This window comes from Pithys albifrons, chromosome 14, assembly GCF_047495875.1.
Source record: "Pithys albifrons albifrons isolate INPA30051 chromosome 14, PitAlb_v1, whole genome shotgun sequence".
In the NCBI taxonomy this organism is placed as follows: Eukaryota; Metazoa; Chordata; class Aves; order Passeriformes; family Thamnophilidae; genus Pithys; species Pithys albifrons.
In genome coordinates, this window is record NC_092471.1 from 18879868 (window position 1) to 18895482 (window position 15615).

At 56.8% G+C, this 15615-nt stretch overlaps 1 protein-coding gene across 1 annotated transcript in view; it reads left to right on the forward strand.

Moving 5' to 3' along the window:
* Positions 1-8698: 8698 nt before the first annotated feature.
* The window catches only part of SLC16A2 (solute carrier family 16 member 2), a 38824-nt gene continuing 31907 nt past the window's right edge, over positions 8699-15615 (forward strand). Inside the window, exon 1 of the mRNA XM_071569123.1 lies at positions 8699-9105. Within this exon, the coding sequence (XP_071425224.1) occupies positions 8712-9105 (394 nt within the window). The 5' untranslated portion in view covers positions 8699-8711. The remainder of the gene's footprint in view (positions 9106-15615) is intronic.

Sequence of the window (15615 nt, forward strand, 5' to 3'; positions counted from 1 at the left end):
CGCATGTGCCCCCTCCGCCGCCGCCCCCGCCCCGCTCCGCCCCGCACGGCCGCCCCGGGGCTCCCCGGGCGGCCCCGGCACCCCGCAGCCCGCCCTAACAACTTTGGCTGCGTTCTTTGCCTTTTATTTTATATAAATACCTAATTTCCCGTAGCTTTTCATCCGTTTGCCGTGAGCTGCGGGTTTGGTCCATCCAGCTGGACATCCTTGAACTGGCGAGATGAGGAGCAGAAAGGATGCTCCGGTGAGGAAGGGAGCAGTTTGGGCATCGTCTGCTCCAGGTTTGGCATCACCACCGTCTTCTTCATGCTTCTCCTGTGCCCTGCGGAGTCCTGGGGTCTGTCTCCCCATGGATCAGAACCATGCCAGGGTGATGGTTGGGGGGTTTGCTGAAGCCCCAAGGAAAGCATCATCCTCCTCACCTTGTCACTGTCAGCAGCTGCTGTTGCCAGAGGATTTTCAGCCCTATCCTGGAGATACTCTGAGGGCTGGAGCAGCCAGGCTGGGAGAGCTAGGGGTGCTCACCTGGGGAAGAGAAGGCTCCAGGGAGACCTGAGAGCCCCTTCCAGTGCCTAAAGGTGCTCCAAGAAATATGGTTACAAACTTTTAACGGGACCTGTTGTGACAGGACAAGAGGTGATGGGTTTAAAATAAAAAAGGGTCTATTTAGACTAGATGTAAGGAAGAAGTTTGTAACAATTAGGGTTGTGAGGCCCTGGCAGAGGTTGCCCAGAGAGGTGGGGGTGCCCCATCCCTGGAAGTGTTCATGGACAGAGCTTGGAGCAGTCTGGTCTAGTGGAAGGTGACCCTGCCCATGGCAAGGATGTGGACTAGATGACTTTTATAGGTCCCCTCCTACCCAAACTACTCTGTGATTCTCTGCCCCAGAGCCAGCCATGTTCACATGGCATTTGGTGTAAAGGTTTGCAGGGTCTTCACCTTATTGTTTTGGGGGTCTCATCTCTTTGTTTGGGGTTGGAAGTCTGATGCTGCTACCTCCAAAAGAGCCCCCCTCTTTCCACAGCCCCGAGGTGCTCCTTGGTCTCAGACCAGGTTAAAGGCTTCAGATGGAGCTAGGAAAACCCAAGCCTGGGTGTCTCAGAATCCAAGAATGGGTGGGGTTGGAAGTGACCTTAAAGACCATCCAGTTCCAATGCCCCTGCCATGGTCAAGGACACCTTTTACTTAGATCCCACCTCAGGGCTCTGCCCTCCTCAGGCCACTTGAGCCCACACAAACCTGTTCCACACTCCAGCCCCAGTGACTGGCAGGGATTTTCCAGGCTGGCTAAGGAGTGACATAAATGACTCACACAGGGGCTGAGGCTACAAGAAAACCACACGGTTCTTCCCACGACAGCTGTGAATCTGTGACAGGGATGCCAGCAGAGCCAGGCCAGGCTCCAGTAACCCCACACCCCTTTCTCAAACCCCTGGCCATGTCCCTGCCCAGCCAGGGCAGCCAAGGGCAGCTCCAGGCTGGAGGCTGCTGGTGCAGCACAGCAAGGCACTCAATACAATAGGGCCTCAAGTCCTGGAGTCAGTTCTGGGCCCCTCACTACAAAAAAAGTCATTGAGGTGCTGGAGCTTGTCCAAGGAAGGGAATGGAGAAGCAGCTGAGGGAGCTGGGGGGGCTCAGCCTAGAGAAAAAGAGGTTCAGGGGGGACCTTCTCGCTCTCTGCAATCCCTGCCAGGAGTGGGGAGCCAGGTCGGGTTGGTCTCTGCTCCCAAGTAACAAGCAACAGGACAAGAGGAAATGGTGTCCAGCTCTGTCAGAGGAGGTTTAGGTTGGATATTATGGAAACTTCCGTCACTGAAGGGGCTGTCCAGCCCTGGCACAGCTGCTCAGGGCAGTGGTGGAGCCCCTATCCCATTGGGAGAGGTTAATAAAGACATGTAGGTATTGCACCTGGGTACTTGGGTTAGTCTGTGCTGTGGGAGTGGTTGGACTCAGTGATCTTAGAGGGCTTTTCCACCCCAAACAATTCCAAGATTCCATGATTCTGTGATTGCTGTAAATCCAGCCGCTCCTAGAGGGCAGAGTGAGCCCGGCGAGACAGGTGGCTTCAGCTGTGCAGGCGCCGGGATGTGGGAAACGTGTTTGCTTCCTCTTTCCCTTCCACTGAGGCATATGGGGGAAGAACTTCAGCAGCACGAGGGATAATCTGTGACATGGTTTGAGGTTTGGAGTGAGATGACTCACTCTTTGATTTCTTTACGTAGCGCTCCGGGGCTGGATTAAGCTGTGTTTGTGGGGAAGGCGCCGCACGGCAGCGCAGAGCCAGCGGGAGCGCAGAGGCAGCGGGGCTGAGCTCCCTGACCCGAGCACATCGCGCTGAGCTCCCGGTACATCGGGGCTGAGCTCCCCGCTCCAGCACATTGGGGCTGAGCTCCCCGCTCCCCGCACACCGGGGCTGAGCTCCCCGCTCCCTGCATAGCGGGGCTGAGCTCCCCGCTCCGGCTACATCGGAGCTGAGCTGCCCGCTCCCGGCACATCGGGGCTGAGCTCCCCGCTCCGGCTACATCGGAGCTGAGCTGCCCGCTCCCGGCTACATTGGGGCTGAGCTCCCTGCACATCGGGGCTGAGCTCCCTGCACACCGGGCTGAGCTCCCGGCCCCGAGCACATCGGGACTGAACTCCCTGCACACCGAGGCTGAGCTCCCGGCTCCCGGCACATCGGGCCTGAACTCCCTGCACATCTGGGCTGAGCTCCCGGCACATCGGGGCTGAGCTACCGGTCCCGAGCCCGAAGGGGCTGACCTCCCGGCCCCGAGCCCAACGGGGCTGAGCTCCCCGCTTCCGCCACACTGGGGCTGAGCTCCCCGCTGCCGGCACATCGGGGCTGAGCTCCCCGCTGCCGGCACATCGGGGCTGAGCTCCCGGCACATCGGGGCTGAGCTCCCGGCCCCGAGCAGAGCTGCGATTGCGCCCGGGCTTGTCAGGAAGAGAAAACAAGCCTGGGTGAATGCCGCGGGCATCCTGAAAGGCACAGCTGCCATCTCCTGATAACTCACGAGGCTGGAACTTGGGGTCTGGTGCAAGGCTGTGTCCCAGCCCAGTGTCCATCTCTTTTGCAGGCAGTGGTGTAAGGGCACCTTTGAGGTGCTCAGGCAGGTCTGCAGCCCACGCCAGCCCCGGCTGCTGCCCTCTCACACGAGCCTCACCTGCGGGTGTCCCCAGCAACCTTCCTGGAGCAGCCAGGGAAGTGTGGCCACTCAGGCTGGATCCTTTGGATTCATCCTGGACTTCTTCAGCCAGCTGTGCTGTCCCAGTGCTGGTGCACGAACTGGTGCTACCAGAGGTGTTGTTACTCGAAAAAAATGAAGTAAAAGTTTCCCCTGGCCCTATCAGAGCCAGAGGTGCAGCCGGCCAGGGAGAGACAGGCTGATGCTGCCTCCAGGACAATCACAGCCTGTGTCAGCACCACCTTGTTGCAGGAACAGGGATTTGGAGGACTCACCTTTGGCCCGGAGGTGTGAGCAGCCCCTCTGCCATGGCATGTAGTGCCCGAGGTGGGAGTTGCCCGACCCTGCCTGCAGCCCTCGGTCAGCCCCGGCCCTTGCTTGGAGCAGCTCCGGCACTCTCTGCGCTCCCAGAGCTGGCAGGGGCAGGTCAGCACATCACAAACTCTCAAACTGCCGGGAGCAAATCCAGTGGGTGTCACAACTGCCTCAGACCCCAGCCCCAGGAGCCCCCAGAGCCTGTCCTGTGTTCCTGGGTGACTGTCCCCCTGCAGCAGTTCAGAGGGCACAGCAGACGAGCAGGCAGCGTACCCGGGGTGCCCTCAGAGCTTGGCTGTCTGGTCCACACACTGCAGGGCAGGGCAGGGAAAGGCAGGAGCTGCTCTGGAGCAGACAGACAGGGAGACAGGGAGCACCAGCCCCCTGCTTGTGTGCAGGGCCCTTCCCATCTCACTGCGGCCTCATGGGGTGGCTGGGCCATGTGCGAGGGGACATCTTGACAGATGTCTGTCCACAGGAGGTCCTTGAAGAGCTCTGAATTTTTACCAACTACAGATTAGAAATTTCTCTTTCCAGGGCTGTGGAAGGGGATGCTTTATGTATAATCTTTGCCATTTCCAAGGCTGTTGCAGCATGGTGAGGGCAGGGTGCAGGCAGGAGCAGCACCCACAGACCTGAGCAGCACCCTCAGCCCAGAGCCAATCACAGCCCAGGCTCTTCTCAGCTCTATGCAGGCAGACATGGGGTTTTATCCAAGATTTTTCCCTGTCCCACTTGCAGGCTGGGTCTCAGATCAGCAGTGCCCTCCTGCTCGACCTCAGAGGTGTGAACCAGCTGCACCGAAGCTTCTCTGCTCCCAGAGCTGCTTGCCCTGGAGATGTCTGGGCTGGCTTTGCCCTGGGCCATGGGGCAGGATCCTGCAGGTCTCCTGGCCATGCAGCTCCTGGAGATGTTCTGGGCTTGCCAAGAGCAATATGGGGCCAACTTCATGCCATGCTGGTGTTGTGCTGTGCTGCCCACCTTCCAAAGCAAGGAGCTGATGGGGAATTCACTCTGTCCGTGGGAAGTTCACTCTGTCCTCAGATAAACTATGCAAATATCAGTTCCTACCAGTAAATTAATGAACCATGGGAAAAACTTATCCTCAGGGCACATCACAAACTTTTTTGGTAGTGATGCCCTGAACCCCTTGGGGTTTTAATCAGCTTGGAGTCAACAATGGCTCCCACATCAGTGCCACTAGGAAAAAACAGGCACAGTGGCACCCAGGTGAGCACCCAAACCCTGTGACTCCAACAACCTCCACTCCACCCCATTAAGCTTAACAAACCAAATGCCATGGAGCTGGATGCCAGGAGGCTGCCAAAACCCAACTGCTCTTTGGTCTGGGTTGCAGACCCCCAGCTGGCTCAGGAGGCAGTGCCAGGTGCTGCGCCACTGCCGCACGCGCTCACCTCCCGCGCAGGCTGCTGCAAGGGCTGAGGTAATCCTGGGTAATTCCTGACTTCCATGGAAAAGCCTCCAGGCTGTGATGATTATCGCTGTAATTAGCCTCTCTGATTTTTCTTGGTGTTCTATAAAATATTAATTTACAGCTGGATCCTTGCCTCCTTTGTGTGCCGGCTTGAGCTCTTCCCATCAGCAGAGCATCTCTGGCACCTCGTGCCGAGGTCCTGTGGGGTTACACAGCAGAGCTGGGGCGGCCACTGGCGGCTGGATCGTGGTTGGGGTTGGTGGCTCTGGGCAGGAACTTCCACTTCCCCACAGGAACGTGCCTGTGTAGCTCCTGTTTCAAAGGAAATATGGAAAACCAGTGAAGCACTCAGAAAATGCCCTTCCCACCTCTTCACCTGGATGGTCAAAGGTGAGCAGGCAGCGACACTCCTCCAGAGCCCTTTAATACAACACCTCTCTGTTTGGGCCTGCAGGAAGCTTTTTGCTCAACTGCATGGAAAATAAGGTGGGGCAGCAGCCATGGATGAGCCAGACCACATTCCCCACCCAGACTGAAGCCACTGGGGTGAACATGGTGCTGTGATTTCCACTGCCAAAACAAAGGTAAATGCAGGACTCAGTGGCACATGGTGCTCTGAAAACCCACCACTCACAATGGCATTTTAAATTGTCTCATAGTTCAGCCAGACCAAGTAAAATCCACTTTAATCTCACTACCAATGTGTAGAAGTCCATCTCTGATAATTTTTTTTATTTTGATTCCAAACATTGGGAAAGTCAGGCAGAAAAAGGGTCTTAGGGTGTGCCAGTCATCTCACTGCCTTCTCCCTGTGACAAGCCTTGAGCTCCAGACTCTGCATCCCAGAGCATCCCTGCCAGTGAGCAACTGCTGCCCTGTCCCTTAGGCTGCCCTGGAGCTGCCATTCCTCTGGGATAGTGTATCTATTGGCTCTGTCAGGCCAAATGTAACAGCTGTCTTAACTACACCTAAAATCTAAAGAAAGCAGCATTGTTAAAGACAGGAAGGGGTTGTGCCCAGCACGGGAATGTCTCTGCTGGGAGCTGGTTGCCACCGGAGATGTTTTCCCAGAGCTTTTGGCCAAACAGCAGATGCTGTCAGCAACATTTTGTCCTCAGGACAACCCTACATGTCCTCATGCCACTGTACAACACCCACCAAAACAAAGCCAGGCTGCAAAGCCGCCAGGAATTTGTTATTCTCCTCCAAGGCCACATCTCATCACAGCCCTTCCCAAGGTGTTTGCAGAGATATTTCCATTCGGTCACTCCTCCCCTTCTGCAAAACCAAGCCCCCACATTTTGCAGGTGCCAGTCCCTTTGGCAGAGGCTCTGGCACCATGTTTCTGAGAGAAGCACATGCTGCTGACAGCCACGCTTTGCCTGAGTGGCCAGCAGCCGTGACACGAGGTGCTGCCTGCCAGCCCTCCAGGGATGTGGATCTGGAGAGCCCAGCTGTGCTACTGCCATCCACCACATCCCCTACCAAGCTGGCAGGCTGGGGGATTTGAGGAAAACCATGTCAGAGACACAGAAGGGCGTTTTATAATTGAATTCAACCAAAGAAGAGCCGTGTTATCTGTTTTTCCTCAGTGCTTCATTCATCTTGTGGTTATGGAGCTGTAGACCCTCTGGGTGGGGTGTTCCATGGTCTTACAACAGGCAGAGCAGTTCCTGCCTGATGCTGCCAGAGCTTTCCAGGCTGCATCTCCCTCCTGGATGAAACCTTAATCATCTCACACAGCCTAGACCTTTAACCCACACTTTTTTCAGCCCTTTTTTTGTGTTTTTACCCCCCAGTCCCACTGGTATTGTCCAGTCCAGACCAGCCAGAAAATGCTCTGTCCAGTCACCGTGGAGCCAACAGCCAGGAGAGATACTGCTCCTTGGGCTTTGTGTCTGGCTCAAAGTCCACAGGAATATTAACCTCCTGCTTCCCACTCCATGAGAGCCCTCTGCAATCCAGAGGGGAGAGGTCTACATGACACAGTGTGTGCTATGGCAAAGGGTTCTCCCACCTCTCACTGCTGGTTTTAATCCAGCCCCATCTCTGCTGCTCTGAGGAATTAGCATTTTGGGGAGCAGTTTCCCTGAGCCCCGTCCAGGGTATCCCAAAACCCTTTCCCTCCCAGCTTTGCTGGGTCTTACCAAAATAAAACCAGCAGGCCGGCAACCTCAGCTGACTTCACGGTGATATGGATATTAAAATCTTGCTGCTTGTTGTGTCGGCAGAGGGCAGTGGAAGATGCTCCCAAACCTCCCAAGCCTCCCCCGGCCGCGCTGTGGAGATGGGGATCCGGGGAGGAGACTTCACCAGAGAGGAAGGGAAATAAAAATGCAGTTCCTCCAGCAGCGAGGCTGACCTGAGCGTGGCGTTACCGCCGGGCACCCCCCCACGGGGAGCGCGATTCGGGCTCATTCATCGGCGCGGCGGCGAAGCGGGGAGGCGAGGGCAGCGAGCCGCGTCTGCATCGGTGCATCCCTCTGGCTCGGGTCTTGCCGGCGCTCACACAGGCTGCTGGGAGCCAGGCAGAACCACCGCTCCGCATCCTCCGGGTGGGAGGAAGCGGATGGCGATGGAGCTGGCAGTGATTTGCAGTCGGGAGCGGGCGGGCAGGCCGAGGAGAGGTTTTCCTGGCCGTAGCCATGCCCCAGAGAGGCTTCACCAAGCCCGGCGAGCCGCAGCACGTAGACAAACGCCTTCCCAGCCCGCAGCCCGTGGCGCGGTGCTGCTCTCGGCGGCGGGAGAGGCAGGGAGATGGTGCGGCCCTGCTGCCGCCTCCCTGCCGGCTCCGCACCCTGCCCTGTAATTAATATCCCTGGAGGTAAAGAAACAGCAGCGGGAGGTTGGGAAGTATTATTTTACTCTGATAGGAATCTGACACTGACACAGCCATTAGGGGAAAGAAAGAATAATAACTCAGACTTGGCATATATGAAAGTGTAAATACCTTCAGCGTGTGAAAAGACAGGCTTTAATATATTGGTGGGTTTGTAATTATTTATTGAAAGAAGAGAAAAGGTAGATCTTGCTGCAGAACAAGGCAGAGGCAAGGGAACAGCTCCCAAAAGCACCGGGTTTGGGTGGCCGCTGCTCTCCCGCCCGGAGAAGGTACGTGGGGTGACCCGTGGCCCTGAGAACATCCCGCAGCCGAGGTGAGGTTGGCGGCTCCCCGCAGCAAGCAGATGGGTTGGTGTTACTAAAAACGCTCTCCAAACTTTTCGGGGAAGGGGATGTCAAAAATCCCCCCGGGAAAACTGGCACGGAAAGAAACACATCCCCTCCCTCGCCAGGCGTTTTGCCACCTGCTCGGGCGGCTCCCGGGGCTTCGCTGCGGGGCGAGGGGAGCGGCAGCATCCCCCGCCGCGGCCATCGTGGCCCCCCCTGGTCGCGCCCGCGGGGCGCTCCCGCATTCCGGGCCCGGGAAGCAGCGGGCTCGGGGGGCAGTGGGGCCGGGGGGCAGCGGGCGGTCCCCCCATCCCGCCGTGCCGGGCCCCGCGGGGGCGGCGCTGGCGGGGCCCGCCCCGGGCTGGGCCCGCCGCAGGATGCGGCGGCGGGGGCGGCGCGGCGGGCGATGCGGGGCCGCGGCCGGGCCCGGGGCAGCCTTTGAGCCCCGCGGCGGGGCGGGAGGGGGTCCCCGCCGCAGGTAGGGACGCGGGGCCCGAGCGGCGCGATGGAGGAGGAGGAGGAGGATGGAGGCGGCGGAGGGGAGGCGGGGAGTGAGGCTGCGGCAGGAGGGGGCGGGCGGGGGGGGCCGGCCAGGGGGGGCGGCGGGCATGTGGGACCGGCTGCGGGGCAGTCGGGCGGCGGGCGGCGGCCGGAGCGCGGCCGCGATGGCGCAACGCGACGAGAAGGTGCCGGTGGCGGCGGCGGGAGAGAGCGAACCTGGGGCCGGGGCCGCGGCCGGGACTGAGACTGAGGCTGAGACTGAGACTGGGACTGAGACTGGGGCTGGGACTGGGACTGAGACTGAGCCTGAGCGGGGGCCGAGCGGGGCCGCCGAGCCCTTCCAGCCCCCCGAGGGCGGCTTCGGCTGGGTGGTGGTCTTCGCCGCCGCCTGGTGCAACGGCTCCATCTTCGGCATCCACAACTCCTTCGGGATCATCTACATGATGCTGCAGAGCGACCTGGGCGAGGAAAAGAAGGACCCGGCCCTGGAGTTTAAAACAGGTACGGGCTCCAAGGCCCCTTCTCTGGGCCGGGCAGGGCGGGCGGGGGGTGCCCGAGCGGAGCGGGGAAGGTGCGGGGAAGGTGCGGCGGTGCGGCCGGCGCTGCCTTCCAGAGCTGGAAGGTCCTTCTCGGCTCTGTTGAACCGCGATTGCTCCCTGCCCCCTCTATCCTCGTAGCCGTGGCTATATTTATCTCCCGACAGCATCATGTGTTTCTAAGCTCCGATGTACTCAATTAAAAGTAATTCGGCTGAAAGCACGCCCTTAGCCTGTCCTACCGGTGTGTTTTGGGGTAAGGAGAGCAGCGCTGGTGAATCAGCTCCTGGGTGTGAGCCACCCCCTCTAGTTTTCATTATTATTGCTGTATTTTATGGGTTTTCAAGCTTTCTGTCTGTCTGCCTTGTTGGCCGGGGGTGGCTGCAGGAGAGCATCTGCCTCGCCGACGCGCTTCCTCCGAGCCGTATCCATTCAGTGGGAAAGCCGGCGCAGGGCAGGGCTGGCAGCGCTGCCCGCGCGGTCACACCGAGGGCAGCGCGGGGTCTGCAGCAGTTAACATCCCTTAAAAGCAAGATCCGTCGGCTGCATCCAGTTGTGTGTTTTGGTAGGACCTACAAGTTTGGCCAGGATGCAGACTGGGTAGTGTTTACACGGAGAAAAGGAAGGTTTCTTGCTGCCAAGACGCCGCTGTTGAAGTAGACTTGGCAGAGGGACATCAGCCTGCTGTGGTGCTGGTCCCAGCTGGACACTGGTGTCGGGAGGCCCAGCCTTGTCTCACGTCCCACTGTCTTCCCCAAGAGTTCACATCCATCCCTGTGGTAGACGCCCATGGCCCACCTTTCTTTTATCTGGAGGGTGGAGACACGCACTTGACGTTGAAGGAACCTGCTTGTGGTACTCCCCTGACCCTGGATGGGACATGGACAACAAACCAGGAGTGTGTTGCAGAGAGACGAGTGCCAGGGTTGTGCGAGGTCCTCAGAGCCATGTTTTGGGGACCAGCGTTGCCCACGCTCCCTCCCTGAGCTGACTCGTGACCGGTGAGCGCTGCCGTGAGCGCGCCAGGATGAAATTCATTACAAGATACACCACATCTACAGGTCACAAATTAACTTCTGATACTGTTACCAGAGAAACGATGTGACCGTGTAATTACGGGCAGTAACGGAGCGCGCCAAGAGCGGTGGACGTGTGGCCGGTTGTAATTAGGGTGATTGATGGGCTGTGTGTGTGTGTGTGTGTGTGTGCGCGCTGTGTGATGCCCAGGAAGCTCATCGTGTAGCTCTCTGTTTCCTGCTCCCTGTGATTGTATCTAGAAAGCCTAAGGCAAAGCTCTAAAGGTAGAAACGGTAACAAAGAAATTAAATACTCCGAGTTCTGGTGGTTTAAAGGCTCCGTGCCCAAGACAGAGGTTGTAGGAGTCAGCATCTGTCTTACTGCCCTGCGATCTATTTATTTAAGGCTACGACCTCACAGAGGCCTCGAAAAAGAAAGGCGTGTGGGTGTGCGAGGTGAACCTGGGCTCGGTAATTAAATTGCCTGGGTGAGGAATATATGCATTTTGGTCTGGGTGCTTAACGAAGGGGCCGTTACTAACCCGTGCTGAGCGCTGCCTGATTCCTCGGGGGCTGTGGTGCGGGGTCTCGGAGGCGGCGGGGATGGAGCCCATCTGCGGCACCTGCGGGGCTGCAGCTGCGCTGAGGGGGCCGAGGGCAGCGGGGTGCAGCGCGGGGCCCCCCTCCAGCCCTTCCTCCCTCGCTCCCACCCCTCCCCGCTCAGCATTGCATAATTTCCCCGCGGCGCTCGTTTGCGTGCAAACATAATCAGGAAAATATTGTAGCTCCTTTCCAAGCGCTAAGTGATATGGCCTTCCTGAAAAGACCGGTGCTGTCTGTTTGTCCTCCGTCGGTCTGATCCCGCCAGCTGCAGGCAACAGCCGGACCCAGGGTGCTCCTCCTCCCCCGCCACCCGCAGCAGGTTGGGGGGATGAGGATCCACTCCCTGCTCCAGCACCGGCATCCAGTATGGCTGTGGGCACGGCTTAGCCTTTTGTGTCTGCTCTTAAATCTCCTCTCTGGTCTTAGGGAGGTGGGTTTGTATCAAAGAGGGGATTTGGAGGCAAAATGGGGAGTAATGCTGTCAGTTGGTCAGGCATCCCTTTAAAAATAGGGTTATGTTTATGCTAAAGCGGGTGCTAGTCTGCACTAAACAATAGCCCCGGCTATAATTATCAAGGTTTATTTCTTGTTTGCATTGGTCACGTTTTCTCGCGTTTGATCTTGAGAAACGCAGGATCCGTGGAGTTCAGGTCTGGGGTCAGGCTTTGAAAACAAACCCTCTCACAGAAATGCACCGAATATATAGGGTCGGTTCTTTAAAGAAATATACTATGCTGCCTATATCAACAAGCAGCGGCAGGCTGGGGCGGGCGGGCTGCTGCGACCACCGCGTGCCCCTTCCCCGCGGGGCGCCAGAGCGGCACCTTTTCAAGGCACACTCTGTGCTTTCGGGTTTGTTTTCTTTGGGGGGGAGCAGAGGAATGCTGAGACCGGAACAAAAAAATAATATACATGTGAGCACTCAGCCAGGAGAAAAAAAAAATCTCGTTCTGCTTTGCTGAAGAGGTGTTGAGTGATGCTTGGGAGTGTTTGCTGGGAGATGAATGGTGGCCTTTCCCTCTGGTTGTACTGAAGGTTTCACGGGGCATGGCCACCTTGGTGCTGGTCCCACAAGATGCAGGCTGACACTGAGCCAAGGGACAGACGAGCCATCCCAGCACATTTCCTCTTTCCCTGCTCTAAAAGCCCATTTGAGTGGCAGAACAGTCTTGATAAGCATTCACTGGGCATCGGCCTTCTTAAACCAATGCCTGCTCTGCTGCTGCTTGGATGCTCTCCCAACCTTGGGAGAGGTGAGTACAAGGTGACCTTGACTCTGGCCAGGGCTCTGCCCTCAGCCAAGGAGGTCCTGCTTGCACCTGAGCCACCTGAGGGTCCCAGCAGGGTGCTCTGGCGTCCTAGGGAGAGCTGGGAGAGCAGCATTTCTTGGTGCATCTTACTGCTCCAAAAGCATCCTTGGAGCCATGCAAGCCCCAGTGGGACAGCCTGCATGGGCACATAGATAGTTTTTTAATGTCTATTTATCTTTTTCTTGTCCCCTCCTCATTTTGTGTCAATCCCTTGGTATAGATTAACTCTCTTTGCTTAATATTTAATGTTTTTGTTCTGGCAAATGGACTTGCAAGTACTCGGAGAGATGGCCTGAGGACCTGCTCTGGTTTGGCTGCAGCTCCTCTGAATGCATCCATCTGTTCCCTGCAGGAACTTGGGGAGCAGCTTCCCCCCTTCAGTCCAACTCCAGACATGAGCCTGCTGCAGCGCCCTGTGCCTGGGAAAGCTGGGCTGGTGCATGGACCATGGCCCTTGACTTATTCTGTCTTGAGGCCAAGGCATAGCTGATGTCAGCCAAGGCATTCCTGAATTTCCATATGTTTTTGTGGGGAGTGTCTTTATGAGCACTGATTTCACATCCTTAGGACAGGTGAGCATGGCTGGAAAAGGCTGTTTTTACTCCAGTATTGTAATGGAGGCTTGCTAAGAACCAGTGAGTTTGTTCTTGGAGAAAATAAAGCATTTCAGTGCTAACAGTCATATGAAAGATGAGAAGAGGCCATGGACTCCTCTCTGGACTGAAGAAGAATCCCAAGATGGGCGTGCATGGCTGGAGCTTGGGGAGCTGAGAAGAGAATCTGCAAGGTGGGGGTAAATCACAGAATGGTTTGGATTGGAAGGGACCTTGAAGACCATGCATTTCCAGTTTCATCCCTCTGCCATGGGCAGTGTCACCTTCCACTAGCCCAGGTTGCTCCAAATCCTGTCCAACATGGCCCTGGACACTCCAGGGATGGGACAGCCACAGCTTCTCTGGGCAACCTGTGGCAATTCCTCACCACCCTCACAGGGAAGAGTTTCTTCCCAATACCCATCTAACTACTCTCTGGCAATCTGAAGCCATTCTCCCTTGTCCTGTCACTCCAGCCCCTTGTCCAAAGTCCCTCACATTTCTCTGGGAGCTCCCAGAGGTCTCTAAGGACTCCCTGCTCCAGGCTGAACACCCCCAGCTCTCCCAGCCTCTCTCCAGAGCAAGAGGTGCTCCAGCCTCTGAGCATCTTTGTGGCCTGCTTTGGATGCATTCCAGCAGCTCCACATCCTTCTTATGTTGGTGGTCCCAGAGCTGGATGCACCACTCAGCAGGGAGGTTCTCACCAGAGGAGAGGGGGAGAATCCCCTCCCTCAACCTGCTGGTCATACTGCTTTTGATTGCAAGAGGTAATTATTGGAAATGATCCCAGCTAAGTTGTGATGGGGGTCATTATCCCATGCTGGTGCGTGGGAGGATCCGATCCCCCGAAGGTGACTCTGTGCTTGTCACCTTACCCAAATCTGCAGGATCTGAAGCTTTTATTAGTTGCTGGGGCGCTGTGCTGGCCCCATTTCACACTGGCTGAGGGTGCTGTGGACCTCAGCATTCCTGGGGCCTTTCTTGTGTCCATCTGGGTTTCCAACCTTCTTCCTGACCCCATGGAGGGATGCACTGACATTAACAATATTTGCATAGCCCAGATGGGGATGTAAATCCAGCAAAATGAGATAAAAAAGATGTTTTTATTACCCAACCCTGCTAGCTGGGGAGTACAAAGGGCACCACGGAGCTTTCCCAGCTTTACTGAGGGTTCCTGTGTTGGGATGCCAAATGTCTCAGCACCAGGCTCCTCCCCAGCTCAGCTCCCTCTGTCTTGGGAGCTGGAGCTTGTGATCACAGGGAAATGGGTGAATTTTAGAGGAATTGGGTTCGTGTTGCCTGAGCTGATTGCAAGGTGCCGTGTGAGACAAAGCAGCCTGAAAAGCAAACAAAGCCCAGTCATGTTGTTAAACCTGGTTCTTGGGGCTGTGGGAGTGATTAAGGTTATTAGGAGGCCAGAGTGCTGTTTCTAAGGGAGGTTCTTGTTTTTCAAGACTGCAGGGGCCCTCCCAGCCAGCACACTTGCCCTTTTAGTAGGGTTTTATTTATTTTTGAGTGTCCTCCACCAGCCAGCCAAGGAGATGCTTCAGTCTCAGTTGTGTTTCCTGGTGGCCATTGTCCTCAAGTGGTGGCAGCTCCCATGACCCCTCTGTGACATCTGAAGAAGTGGGGACTTGGAGTTTTGTAGGTGGTTGGAAGTTTTTTGAGGGTTTGGTTCTTTTAGTTGCAGCTAAACAAGGAAAACCACCTTCACCTTGCAGGGATTTGATGGTAGGTTTAATTCCGAAGGTGCCAGGTTGCAGCTCCATCACTGAGACTGGGCTGAGAGGAGGAGGAGGAAGGGGAGGAGGGATTGAAAGGTGAAGGGGGTGATGCTGCAGGGTGTGGGACTGGGATGGATGCGGAGGTGTGAGGTGAGATAGTGTGTGATATGATTGAACACCATGGGACTGTGGAGGGCAGCAGCAAAGGAACAGTTTCATTTCCTGTTTTGTGGAGAAATCCAGAAGTTTGACAAGTCACCCTTTAATTTCCTTAAGAACCCTCAGCAGCTGGAAGCCAACCATCATCTGGGATAGTTCACATCCAACACCTTAAAATAGGACTAACCTATCAGGTTGGGTGAAAGCCCATAGCCAGAAGGCACCACTGACCTCACTGACAGTGCCTGCTGGGCAGGCTGTGTGTAGCTCACGTGGGCGTTGTCACCCACCCATGTCCCAGGACAGCTCCTCTCCCTCCCTCCTCCTCCTTAACCAACATGTGTCTGCTCACAGGGCTCATCCTGCTCATGGGGAGACACCATCAGTCACCCCATCCCACCATATACCAGCCTTCCAAAAAATCTGGTGGCATGATGGGAGCCATCAGGGTTGGTGGATATGGAGCCAGGGCCGCTGAATTCCCTGTGGGCTTTGTAGGTCTGTTTGGGGAAGGAGGAATTACCTGAGCTCCCACCATCTCAAGGCTGATCTTTTTATCGCATGGTGTACAGGGAAATTCCCACTGGGAACTTGAATGGTGACAAACAAGCCCTGCTCCTGCCATGCTAACAGGGAGCTGCTCCTGGCGGGATGGTGCCATTGGCTGTCACTGAACTTGGTGGAATTTGGATCACTTGGCACAGTCTTGACACAAGGCTGGGGTAGCCTTTTATTGTGTTATGCCAGTGATTCCTTGGGATCTGGGCCAGGGCAGCGTGGCAGTGCCAGCAGCACAGGGACAGCAGCACAGGGACAGCAAGTGCAGGGACAGTGTGGCAGGGACAGCAGCGCAGGGACAGTGTGGCAGGGACAGCAGCACAGGGACAGTGTGGCAGGGACAGCAGCGCAGGGACAGCGTGGCAGTGCCAGCAGTGCAGTGCCAGCAATGCAGGGACAGCAGCGCAGGGACAGCAGTGCAGGGACAGCAGTGCAGGGACAGCAGCGCAGGAACAGTGTGGCAGTGCCAGCAGTGCAGGGACAGCAGCGCAGGGACAGCAGCACAGGGACAG